Source organism: Lathyrus oleraceus, chromosome 3 (genome assembly GCF_024323335.1).
Source record: "Lathyrus oleraceus cultivar Zhongwan6 chromosome 3, CAAS_Psat_ZW6_1.0, whole genome shotgun sequence".
Taxonomy (NCBI): Eukaryota; Viridiplantae; Streptophyta; class Magnoliopsida; order Fabales; family Fabaceae; genus Lathyrus; species Lathyrus oleraceus.
Genome location: NC_066581.1, coordinates 128,592,598 through 128,606,050, shown reverse-complemented (window position 1 = coordinate 128,606,050; position 13,453 = coordinate 128,592,598). Strand labels below are relative to the sequence as shown.

The window sequence follows — 13,453 nt, the reverse complement described above, 5'->3', positions numbered from 1 at the left end:
CCCAGTTCAGAATTAGGTTCGTTTTCTGGCACCTGCCTAACACAAGAGAGAGATTAGTCAAGCAGTTATCAAATGAGGATCCAAACACCGAGAAGTCATCCATGAAGACTTCCATATGCTTTTCGAGCATGTCCGCAAAAATGGACGTCATGCATCGTTGAAAGGTGGTCGGGGCATTACACAATCCGAATGACATTCTTCGGTAAGAAAAAATGCCATACGGGCAGGTGAATGTCGTCTTCTCTTGGTCTTCTGGTGCTATAACAATCTGATTATACCCAGAGTATCCATCTAGAAAACAGTAGTAGTCATGCCCGACCAGCCTCTCTAACATCTGGTCAATAAATGGCAAAGGGAAATGGTCATTCCTCATTGATGTGCTCAATCTTTTGTAATCAATGCACATGCACCACCCGGTTATTGTCCTTTTGGGAATTAGCTCATTTTTTTCATTCTTTATCACGGCTATGCCCCCTTTTTTTGGGACAACATGCACTGGACTCACCCACGGACTATCCGAAATGGGATATATAAGACTTGCATCCAACAGCTTAACTACCTCTTTCCTAACCACTTCCTTCATTGTCGGGTTGAGTCTCCTCTGCGGTTGGACTACTAGCTTGTGGTCATCTTCCATTAATATTTTATGCATGCAAATAGTGGGGTTAATACCCTTCAAATCTTCGATTTTCCATCCAATAGCATTTTTGTACTTTTTCAAGACTTGGATGAGCTTTTCTTCTTGGATGTCCCGAAGGCTCGAGTTTATGATAGCAGGACATTTCCCTTCAGGTTCGAGAAAGACATATTTGAGGTTGTCAGGAAGTTGTTTCAACTTCGTTTCCTTCTTAAGTTCTTCATTCTCCTCACTAGCTGGAGGTAGGCGTAAATCTTCCCACCAGCGTGGTCTAGATCCTTTCCACGGGGTTTGCGCGTCCAACAAGGCAAGCACTTAAGAGTCCCTGTTATATACCTCTTTATCCGACTCGAAAATGGACAAACTCAACACTCTCTCCAAAGGTGACTGGGGTGTAGGCAGAAGGTTATCAAATGTCGTCACTTGATCCAAAACCTTTATAGTGTGACTTGTACAAATATCATCCTTGTACCTCATGGTGTTTCGAACATCGATTTTTAATTCTTCATCATAAACTTTCAGTATCATTGTTCCTTCTTCTATGTTTATCAAGCACCGTCCCGTCTCCAGAAAGGGTCTCCCTAGAATGAGAGGGATCTTTTCATCTTTTGGCATTTCGAGAATTACAAAATCCACCGGAAAAACAAACTTGTCAATTTTTACCAGAATGTCTTCAACAATGTCATACGGTTTCTTGACCGAATGATCGGCGAATTGGAGTGTCATTTTGGTATCTTGCACAACCCTTTTCCAAGCTTTTTGTAGATAGATAACGGTATGAGACTCACACTAGCTCCCAGATCAATCAGAGCTTTGTTGAACGACCTATCTCCAATAGTGCATGGGATAGTGACAACTTCGCGATCCTTCTTTTTGATCGGAATCTTCATATCCTGCAAAATATCACTACAAGTTTCAATGAGGATAATTGGGTTAGTACGCTTCTTAGAAATGATATCCTTCATGAACTTTGCATATGTAGGCATTTGTTCAAGTGCCTCCAACAACGAAATATTAATCTCCAACTTCTTGAACAACTCTAAGAACTTTTCAAAAATTATCTCATGTTGTCCTTTTTTCTTGTTCCGAGTGGGGAATGGGAGCTTAGTAACCGGTTTTGGCTCAATGCCTGTTTCTTTCACCACTGGTTTTGGTGCTGCTCCTTCTTCTCTAACCACTTTATTTTCTTTGATCTCAAGGTCCACTTCGATCAATTGGTCTCTCTCTTCATCAACTTCCTCAATGACCTCCTCAGATTTACCCCTTCGGGTTGTCACAACACTCACATTATTATGCTCTCTAGGATTTGTCACGGTTGCACTAGGTAGAGCACCTTGTGCTTGAGAACTTGAAGCTAGTTGCTGAGCGATTTTCCCCATTTGGACTTCAAGATTCTTTATAGATGTCGTGGTATTTTTTTTTATTGTTCCGGGTTTCTTCTTGAAATTGGACATTGTGGGCAGCCATTCTCTCAATAGCAATTTCCCAATCAGCTTTCTAAGGGGCTTGTTGCTACTGTTGTTGTTGATATTGAGTTTGGTATTGACCATGTTGAGGGACGATTCCTTTTTGATCTTTCCATGAGAAATTGGGATGATTTTTCCATCTCGGGTTGTATGTGTTGGAGTAAGTATTATTTTGCTTCAAGAATTTGATTTCTTCCACCTGTTGAGGAGTTGCAAAACAATAACACATTTGGTGAGGACCACTGCAAATCTCACAGCATATAGTAGGGACCGGTTGGATCTGTGCTACCGGGTGGGTGCCTATATTCATTGCCTTCAGTTTCTTATCAACTTCAGTAGCTATAGTGTCTTCAATACAGATTTTATTAGTTTCCAGCTTTAAATCTATCACCCCTTCTAGTTTTCTTTGACACCTATCATACAACTCCATGTGCTCATTAGCAGCAATAGCTTCAATGATCTTCTTGATACCTGTGGCTGTTGAAAAATTTGTGGAACCACCGGCTGCGGTATCAATTAGCTGTTTGGTCTTTATTTTTAGACCATTCACAAACATTTGCATCTGTTCGATAGCATCCATATTATGAGTTAGGCAGGCTACCAGGACTCTCTTGAATCTCTTATAGGCATCTCCTAAAGTTTCCCCATCCTTCTGCTTAAAATTCAGAATTTCATACCTCTTCCGCAGAAATACTGACGCTGGAAAATACTCATTCAGGAATGACTTTTCCATTTCTTCCCAAGTTGTGATGCTACCGGCAGGTAAAGAATAAAACCATTCTTCAGCTTCTTCCGCTAAGGTAAACGGGAACATCCTCAACTTCTTGACTTCTTCAGTGTGACCATCAATTTTTAGAGTGTTGCTCATGGTCAGAAACCTCTGCAAATGCTTGTTTGCATCTTCATTCACTTTTCCAGTAAAATGCTTCCTTTCAAGCTGATTAATGGTACTCGGGTGCAGCTGGAAATTAGCCACATTCACTGGTTGGTTGACAATAGTTAATCTGCCGGTTTGAGCATTAGCCCCTCCGTAGTCTCCCAACAGTCTTTCGGTTGGCGGTGGAACATCAGCCATAGTTTCGATCTCTCTATCGGAACCTGAATTTGAGCTTGAATGGATGGGAAGTTGCTCTTCGTCTGATTCCAATTTGGCTAATCGAGCTTGTCGGAGTCTTGCCCTCAAGGTTCTCTCGATTTCCGCGTCAAAAGGAAAATCAGTTGAGGCCTTACCTCGCATACAAATATCAGGCACAGATTAGTTGATATAATCGAACTAAAATATTCAAAGTACGGTAAATAAATTTTAGTTGCAGAGCAACAAAATTTCAATTTTATATTTGGCAATCCCCGACAACAACGCCAAAAACTTGATCGGAAAAATAGCAAGTGTACTATTTTCTCTGATGTAGTAATAAGAGGGAAGTTTCCCAAAGATTGATCTCGAGGATTGCGCGACAATATAAACGTAAATAGTCACTCAATTGGACAAAACCTATAGTTATGGTTTTGAAGAATTCACTGTAAGGGAAAATATAACAAATAAATATTTTCACAAGTTAATATGATATGCCAAGGAAGGTGTGTAAACATCTCCTGTAATGACCCTTTGAGTGTATATCTCCTTAATACTGAATACTATTTCAATTACCGGATCTTAAGATTATTTCCCCCTAAGTCCTCGGAGGGAAACCTTTGGTATTCAATCTCACCTCTAAGTCCTTAGGTGATTATGATGAAACCAAGCATTTTAAATTAACAAGATTAATCCGGTGACCATAGGGTATCCCTAGTCCTAAGTGATCTCTACTATGGTTTCACTGTATGAAAACCTTAACCATTACAGTCCTGCTAATCGTTAACCATACATCAATCTTAATTTTTGCCAAAAAGAAAGCATTACGCAAATCATACAGTGAAATTGAAATCAAATAACATATATTAAGGGAAATCAAACATCAGAGTCATTACATGATCAATTCAGGGACACCCCCTGGCATTGGGGGTTTAGCCTATCATATTATTCAAATCAGATACAAAGTAAAATTGAGACATTACAAAAAGGTCGGAATTCCGTTGGTCTTCAATAGCGTCCGCCCTTGAAGGATCCCTGTTCTTCGCTTCTTGTCACTTCTTCAATCTTTATCTTTTCCAATTCTCTATCCTGTAAAAAAGTTCCTTTTTTTCTAATTCAAATCCACTATAAATAGTTCCTAATGACAAATTTCCTTACGTAAAAGTCCAAAATGCCCTCCAGGATAAGCCGTGCCAAAAACAACAAAAAATTGGAAATTCAGGTGCCCAAGCCAACACTGGCCATGTCAGGCAACACGCCTGGCCGTGTTGGCCTCTGGGCATAATTATGCTTTGAATCGCCCTTCAGGGAGGCTGACACGGGCGGCCGTGTCAACTCTCTGTTTTTCCATTTCCCAACCTTCCCTCTTAACACGGCCCGTGTTGGCCAACATGGGTGGCCGTGTTAAGGCTACTGTAGGTTCATTTTTCTTCTTCTGTCGGGTCCGGAATGCCTGTTTTGCCTGTCTATCCCTCCGGTGCACTTGTTTATACCTGAAACCAAAAGAACTACCACAAAAGGACATAAAATGGAGTATGATGATGCATATAATATGTGCTCCATAAATAGAGACAACAATATCAAACATATAGATAATGCAACAAAACAATAAAATAAGTGACTAATGTGTTACCGATTCCTTACAAAGGTGCCGAATGAGTGTCAGAAAACAAGGAGAATTGGCAACTAATCAAGCCTCTCAACCATAGGATCCATTTAAATTGTTTTAATCTTGAGCGTTGCTTCTAATTACCATGTGTGCATCTCAGTTGACTCAGACCTTTGTGGAACGTGCGCTCTGATCCATTTGATCTGCCATCTCAATTAATGAGGGAGATCAGATGGTCCACGTATTTTTGAATTTTTTATATTTCTTTTAATTGCTTTATTTTCATTAATTCATGTTAATTTCATTATTGATCCAAAAAATATGGAACTTTCACCAAAAAAATTCAAATATTTTTCTCTTTCATTTTTTGAATTAAAATTATTTTTTGGATCAATATAGATATTTTTCATGATTTAATTGTTTTTGTGCATATTTTTAATTGTTTAAAAATACTTATGACTTTTCAAAAATAGTGAAATTTTTTCTCCAAGGTCTTTTGACCTTGTTTGACCTATGATAAATCTCTTGGCCATTTATTTGGTGTTTTGAAGGGGTTTTAGGTTTTTGATCAAACATAATTTAATTTAATGCATTTTAATTTGATTTTTTTAATTTGTTTTATTGTGAATAAATTGTGTTGAGTCATTTTTATTGGCTTGTGAAGTTTGATTATGTGTTTGGGCCTTGGTCATGGTTGATTTGACTTTTGTTAGATTAAAATCATTGGATTTAGGGGATTGATGAAATGTACATTTCATCTCCAAAAATGAATGAATGATCTTAATTTGATAAAATTTCTCCCATGACCAATTTGTGTCTGTATCATTTCCCCTCCCTTTTCATCTTCAATCCTATTCTATCCCATCCCTTTCATTGACCAATGACATCTCAATATCCTAAGGCTAATTGGTTCATCAATAACTTCATGTTAGATGAACCAATACAAGTATGGATGAGATATGGTCCATCCTTTGATCATTTTATTTTGTGTGTGGTATGTTTTAGGAGTATGGTTCATTATACCATATCTCTAACATGCATAAACACCAAAATTTATATTGCCCGATCTCAGATAGTTGTGACTTCTACATAAGTCCAATTATGATTGCTTAACATAGCGCTAAATTTTGACCCAAAGGCATAGCATTCTAGTAAGTGGGATTGTAAGTTTCCCCCCTTTCATGGTATTATGTGGAAACTTGGCCTTTTTTCCTTCCTTTGGAAGATGTCTTGGTTCAAGGATCGATGCTTGTGAATAGAGGGTTGAGTGTTCTCCAAAGAATGGCTTAAACAATTGAAAAGAAAAACTCCACTAACATCTAATCAACTAACATTTGACCAACTTTTAATTTCAAGTCATTTACTTTATGCACTTTAAATTCAAGCCATTTATCATTTGCCGTTATACATATCATTTAACTTGTTTATTTTAATGTCATTTTCCCCTTTTGCTCACTTGGGCCATATATTGTATATTGGTTTGTATATTTTTTTTTGTGCTTGTGGTATTAGGACCCTAAAATACTTAATAAACAACTAAAACCCCTAAAAATGTTTGTGTGGACTGTTGGATTTGATCTGAGCTTTGGACTTAGAATTAGGCAACATTCCATATGCAAAAGGACTTGGCCAATGCCAATATTTCTGAAACCAAGTTCTTGTGATTTGAATTCTCATCTGATGCAAGCATTGTTATCCATTTGAGTTCATATGCTACATGGTCTTGATGCAAATGTTATTTTGAACTTGAATCTAATGCCTTACTCTGAGCCATTCAAGGAGTATGTCATCTGATACATGGGGAAGATTTTGAAGAAGACTATGAAGTTGCTAGCTTGGATTGGGGCTATCTTTATTTGATGTCTTGTTCTTCATCTTGCTTGCTTATTGATATTGCTTGATTTTAAAGTCCAAAGGAAAAGTGGGTTTCTATATGACATTCTTATCCATTGGATTGCATCCCATTGGTTAGATCTTTTCAACTCTTAACTTTTAAATTTTGCTTAGGATTAGCCTCTTCATCTTCTCCGACTTCTTAAATTTCAAATCTCTCTCTCTTTTCAAAATCTTCTTTGCTTGTGATTTCTAAACTTAGACTTTATTGCAAATTAGAAACTTTGGCCTTATGCCATTGCATTTTAAACCCTTTTCTTAATCAAACTTGTAAATGAATCTAACCATATTGACTAAAAAATTCAAAAGACAAAAAGAACTAACACTCATTCAAACTCTTTTAGGCCCCTTTGTGCCTCCTTTAAACTTAATTTTTTGTTAAAAGCAATTCATTCACTTTGAAATTGTTATCACGAACTACGAGGTTTTGATCCCTCATTTTTATGTTGGTACGTAGGCACAAGTCCGAAGGTCTTGTCAAACACAAAAATATAATTAATGAATTCTTTTCTCATCCCCACATTCTATTTATCACAAACATCTTTTATACCAAAACACATACACACATAAAAAGGGCTCCCTAGGAGTACCTAGGACACTTTGGATGATAACACCTTCCCTCCGTGTAACAAACCCCCTTACCTGTAATCTATGGCATTTTATTAGTTTCGATTTGAAAACTTCTTATCTTTGGGTTTTGTTCGTACTTTTCCCTTTTCCTTTGGAAACAATAAAAGACAAAAAGAACTAACACTCATTCAAACTCTTTTAGGCCCCTTTGTGCCTCCTTTAAACTTAATTTTTTGTTAAAAGCAATTCATTCACTTTGAAATTGTTATCACGAACTACGAGGTTTTGATCCCTCATTTTTATGTTGGTACGTAGGCACAAGTCCGAAGGTCTTGTCAAACACAAAAATATAATTAATGAATTCTTTTCTCATCCCCACACTCTATTTATCACAAACATCTTTTATACCAAAACACATACACACATAAAAAGGGCTCCCTAGGAGTACCTAGGACACTTTGGATGATAACACCTTCCCTCTGTGTAACAAACCCCCTTACCTGTAATCTATGGCATCTTATTAGTTTCGATTTGAAAACTTCTTATCTTTGGGTTTTGTTCGTACTTTTCCCTTTTCCTTTGGAAACAATAAAAGTGCGGTGACGATTCTGGTTTTGTTGACGTTAAGTTTATAAATAGCTTAATGGCCATGAATTTACCGCTACATAAATTAAGTGGCGACTCTGCTGGGGAGTAGTCCTCAGTAGGTTTATCCTACTTTTTATGTGTATATAATTGTGTATTTGATGTTTGTATATTTGTTTGTATGATATAATCTGCTTGTTGTGCTTGGTGATCTCTGAGTGGTGAGATAAGTTCTAACCCAAACTTGAGTGCAATTAAGATAGGAGGATGGTATAGTCATGTTCGAATTGTGTGGAGTAGTCCTTAACAAGTTGGCTTGAGACCCATCTACTCAGTGGAGACCCTTTTAGAGCTATTGATGTCACACAAGTTATTTGTGGATAGGCATTACTTTCTCTGATTTGGGGTCCGAGAAGCTGAGGCCCGTAGAACATTTAACCCAAATTGGCCTATTTAGGACATAGTGCGGAGACTGTTCAAGTGTAGACTTGATAACAGTTATTATGCGATACTACACTGAGACGAGTTTCTCTTGAGAATATTGTGGGTTGATGAGTTAGTCATCCTAACCTGTAATATCCGACAAATGGAATTAAGACTCTGGGAACTTTTTAAAACATGATCTATAGGTTTTTATCCTTAGTACACTCCTTTAGGATGGTTCTTAACCTGACTCCATGCTCGTGACTCACCACAAACCCTTGATTCTTGGTTGATCCAATCAAGTCTTGTTAATATCAATGGAACTTGGGTGTTGATAAGGTGAAAACCATAATCCACCAAAATGGATGATTGATCTTGATAATGACTTGGTTCATCCCTTGACCTTTGTTTGTTTTCCTTGTGTGTTGATCAGTCTCCAATTCTACTTGTTTTCTGACATTCATTCGACACCTTTGTACGAAGTTGGTAACACATTAGTCCACTTATTTTATTGTTTTGTTTAGTAATTTTAGATGTTTTGTATTGTTGTTTCCATTTGTTGATTACATGTTATATGCATCATCATACTCCATTTTATGTCCCTTTGTGGTAGTTCTTTTGGTTTCAGGTGTAAACAAGTGTACCAAAGGGATAGACAAGCAAATCAGACGTACTGGGCCCGTCGAAAGAAGAAATATGGACAGTACAGTAGTCCTGACACGGACACCCATGTTACCCAACACAGGCCTTGTCAGGAGAAGGCACTTTGAAGATGAAAACAGGGAGCTGACACGGGTGCCCGTGTCAGCCTCCTTGAAGGGGTGTGTCAAGGCTTTTTGCTCCAAAAGCCCAACACGGCCTGGCATGTTGCCTGACACGGCCAATGTTGGATTGGGCACTTGATTTTCCAGTTTTGTGCTGTTTTTGGCACGGCTTATCCCGGAGGACATTTTGGAATTTTACTGGATAAAAATTGTCAGGAACTATTTACAGGAGATTTGAATATGGAGAGATGGACTTTTTAGACGGTCAAAAATTGGAGACCAGAAGATTGAAGCAGTGGAAAGCGAAGAAGAATAGAGATCCTTCAGGACGGGACGCGATTGAAGATCAACGGAATTCCGAACTTTTTGTAATGTCTCAATTTTATCTTGTATCTGATTTGAATAATATGATAGGCTAAACCCCCCAATGCCAGGGGGTCTCCCTGAATTGATCATGTAATGACTCTGATGTTAGATTTTCCTTAATATATGTTATTTGTTATCAATTTCACTGTGTGATTTGCATAATTCTTTCTTTATCAGAAAAATTAAGATTGATGTATGGTTGACGATTAGTAGGATTGCAATTGTTAAGGTTTTTATACAGTGAAACCATAATAGATATCACCTAGGACTAGGGATACCCTATGGTTACCGGTTTATTCTTGTTAAATTAAAATGACTTGGTTTCATCATAATCACCTAAGGACTTAGAGGTTAGATTGAACACCAAAGGTTTCCCTCCGAGGTCTTAGGGGGAAACAATCTTAAGATCCGGTAATTGAAATAATTCTCGTTATTAAGGAGATATGCACTCAAGGGTCATTACAAGAGATTTTCACACAATCCTTGGCATATTATTATAACATGTGAAAATATTTATTTGTTTTATTTTCCCTTACAATGAATTTTACAAACCCCAAAACTATTACTTTTGTTCAATTGAGTCACTGTTTACTCATATATTGTTGCGCAATCCTCGAGATCGATCTTTGGGAAACATCCCTCTTATTACTACATCGGAAAAATAGTACACTTGCTATTTTCCCGATCAAGTTTTTGACGCCGTTGTCGGGGATTGCCAAATATAAGTTTAAAATTATATCAATTGAAATTTTGTTGCTCTGCAACTAAAATTTATTTTCAGTTATTTTGAATATCCTATTTCGATTATATCAACTAATCTGTGTCTGTTAATTGTATGCGAGGTAAGACCTCGTCTGATTTTCCTTTTGACGCAGAAATCGAGAGAACCTTGCGGGAAAGACTCAGACAAGCTCGATTAGCCAGATTGGAATCACATGAAGAACAACTTCCCATCCATTCAGGTTCAGATTCAGAATCTGATAGAGAGATCGAAACGATGGTTGATGTTCCACCATCACCAGAAAGACTGTTGGGAGACTACGGAGGTGCAAATGCACAAACCGGTAGATTAACTATTGTCAACCAACCAGTGAACGTGGCTAATTTCTAGCTGCACCCGAGTACCATTAATCAGCTTGAAAGGAAGCATTTTACTGGAAAAGTGAATGAAGATGCAAACAAGCATTTGCAGAGGTTTCTGGCCATGAGCAACACTCTAAAAATTGATGGTCACACCAAAGAAGCCAAGAAATTGAGAATGTTCCCGTTTAACTTAGCGGAGGAAGCTGAAGAATGGTTTTATTCCTTACCTTCCGGTAGCATTACATCTTGGGAAGAAATGGAAAAAGCCTTCCTGAATGAGTATTTTCCAGCATTGGTATTTCTGCGGAAGAGATATGAAATTCTGAATTTTAAGCAGAAGGACGGGGAAACTTTGGGAGACACTTATAAGAGATTCAAGAGAGTCCTAGTAGCCTGCCCAACTCATAATATGGATGCTACTGAAAAGATGCAGATGTTTGTGAATGGTCTAAAAATAAAGACCAAACAGCTGATTGATACTGCAGTCGGTGGTTCCACAAATTTTTCAACAGCCACCGATATCAAGAAGATCGTTGAAGCTATTGCTGCTAATTAGCACATGGAGTTGTACGATAGGTGTCAAAGCAAACAAGAAGGGGTTATAGATTTAAAGCTGGAAACTACTAAAATTTGTATTGAAGATATTATATCTACTGAAGTTGAGAAAAAGTTGAAGGCGATGAATATAGGTACCCGACAGGTGGCATAGGTCCAACCGTTCCTACTGTCTGCTGTGAAATTTGCAATGGTCCGCTCCAAACTGTTTATTATTTTGAAATTCCTCAACAAGTGGAGGAAATCAAATTTTTGAAGCAGAATAATCCTTATTCTAACACGTACAATCCGGGTTGGAAGAATCATCCCAATTTCTCATGGAAAGACCAAAAACGAACCGCTCCTCAACATGGTCAGTACCAAACTCAATATCAACAACAACAGCAGCAACATGCCCCTAAGAAAGCTAATTGGGATATTGTTGTTGAAAGAATGGCAGCTCATCATGTTCAATTTCAAGAAGAAACGCGGAACTATAAAAAAAACACCACAACATCCATAAAAAAGCTTGAAGTCCAGATGGGTCAAATCGCTCAGCAATTAGCATCGAGTTCTCAAGCACAAGGTGCTCTACCTAGTGCAACTGTGCCCAATCCTAGAGAGCATCATAATGTGTGCCATGTGGCAACAAGAAGTGGTAAATTGGATGAAGTTGTCGAGGAAGTGGATGAAGAGGAAAACCAATTGATCAAAGTGGACCTTGAGATCAAAGAAAATGAAGTTGTTAGGGAAGAAGTGGTAGCACCGAAACCTATTGTTAAAGAAATAGTCATTGAGCCTAAGCCGGTTGTTAAGCTTCCCTTCCCCACTAGAAACAAGAAAAAAGGACAACATGAGAAAAACTTTGAAAAATTCTTAGAGTTGTTCAAGAAGTTGGAGATTAACATTCCTTTGTTGGAGGCACTTGAACAAATGCCTACTTATGCCAAGTTCATGAAGGATATCATTTTGAAGAGGCGTACCACTGACACTAACCCAATTATTCTAACCGAAACTTGTAGTGCTATTTTGCAAGGTATGAAGATTCCGATAAAGAAGAAAGATCGAGGAGATGTCACCATCCCATGTACTATTGGAGATAGGTCGTTCAACAAAGCTCTTATTGATCTGGGAGCTAGTGTGAGTCTCATGCTGTTATCCATTTACAAGAAGCATGGCATAGGGGTTGTGCAAGATACCAGGATGACACTCCAATTCGCCGATCATTCGGTCAAGAAACCGTATGGCATTGTTGAAGACGTTCTGGTGAAGATTGTTAAGTTTGTTTTCCTGGTGGATTTTGTAATTCTTGAAATTCCGGAAGATGAAGAGAACCCTCTCATTCTGGGGAGACCCTTTTTTGAGACGGGAAGGTGTTTAATCAACATAGAAGAAGGAACCACGACGTTGAAGGTTTATGATGAGGAATTGAAAATCAATGTCCGAAACACCATGAAAGACAAAGATGATATTTGTACCAGTCACACTATAGAGGTTCTGAATCAGGTGATGATATATGATATCCCTTTGAATGCATCATCGTCACCTTTGGAAAGAGTGTTGAGTTTGTCCAATTCCGACAGTGATAAAGAAGAGGACAACGATGACTCCCAAGTGCTAGCCTTGCCGGATGCACAAACCCCGTGGAAAGGATCTCGACCATACCGGTGGGAAAATTTACGCCTACCTCACTCTAGTAAGGAGGGTGAAGAGCCAAAGAAAGGAACAGAGTTGAAACAACTTCCGGAGAACCTCAAAGATGTGTTTTTAGACTCTGAAGGAAAATGTCCTGCTACTATAGAGGCGGTGAAATTGTTGGACGCAGGTCCTATATATCCTATTTCTGACAATACCGGGCCACAGAGAAAAGAGTTTGTCGAAGGACAACTAGTGCTCTTATTCAAATCCAGATTAAAGTCTCTAGGAAAGTTGAAACCCAGGTGGTCGGGTCCGTTTGTGGTTCACAAAGTTTTTCAACATGGAGCTATAGAACTGAAAAATCCAAATAATGGGGATACATTCAAGGTAAATGGACAAAGGTTGAAGCACTAATATAAGAAGCAGGAAAGTGGTCTGATCAATAATGTTCGTCTCCAAGGATGAGGGAGACGATCGTCGAGCCATGCGACGTTAAGCGCAGCGCTTCGTGGGAGGAAACCCACGCGGGGTTATTCTAACTATTTCCATGTTTGGTATGTTTACAAGTTTACTCATAGGTTCATAGTTACATCGCATAGTGCAGAAGAGAAGGGTTGAGTTAAACTCATAAAAGATTGTTGGATACCAAAGAACATGGTAATAACTAAAAACAGTGAAAAAATCGAAAAATGTTTGAAAAAACAGGGCCCTGACACGGGTGTCCGTGTCAAACAAGCAAGGAAAAGCAAAAAAAATTTTTTACAGTAGGCTGACACGGCCGCCCGTGTCAAACCGAACGGTCATAATTTTCAA

General features: G+C 38.3%; 1 protein-coding gene across 1 annotated transcript; it reads left to right on the top strand.

Annotated features, from left to right (window-relative positions):
• The first annotated feature begins 11,455 nt into the window (after positions 1 to 11,455).
• On the top strand, positions 11,456 to 13,054 carry LOC127130021 (uncharacterized). The gene has a single exon (XM_051059106.1). The coding sequence runs from the start codon at positions 11,456 to 11,458 to the stop codon at positions 13,052 to 13,054; it is 1,599 nt and encodes a 532-aa protein (XP_050915063.1).
• Positions 13,055 to 13,453: the final 399 nt, after the last annotated feature.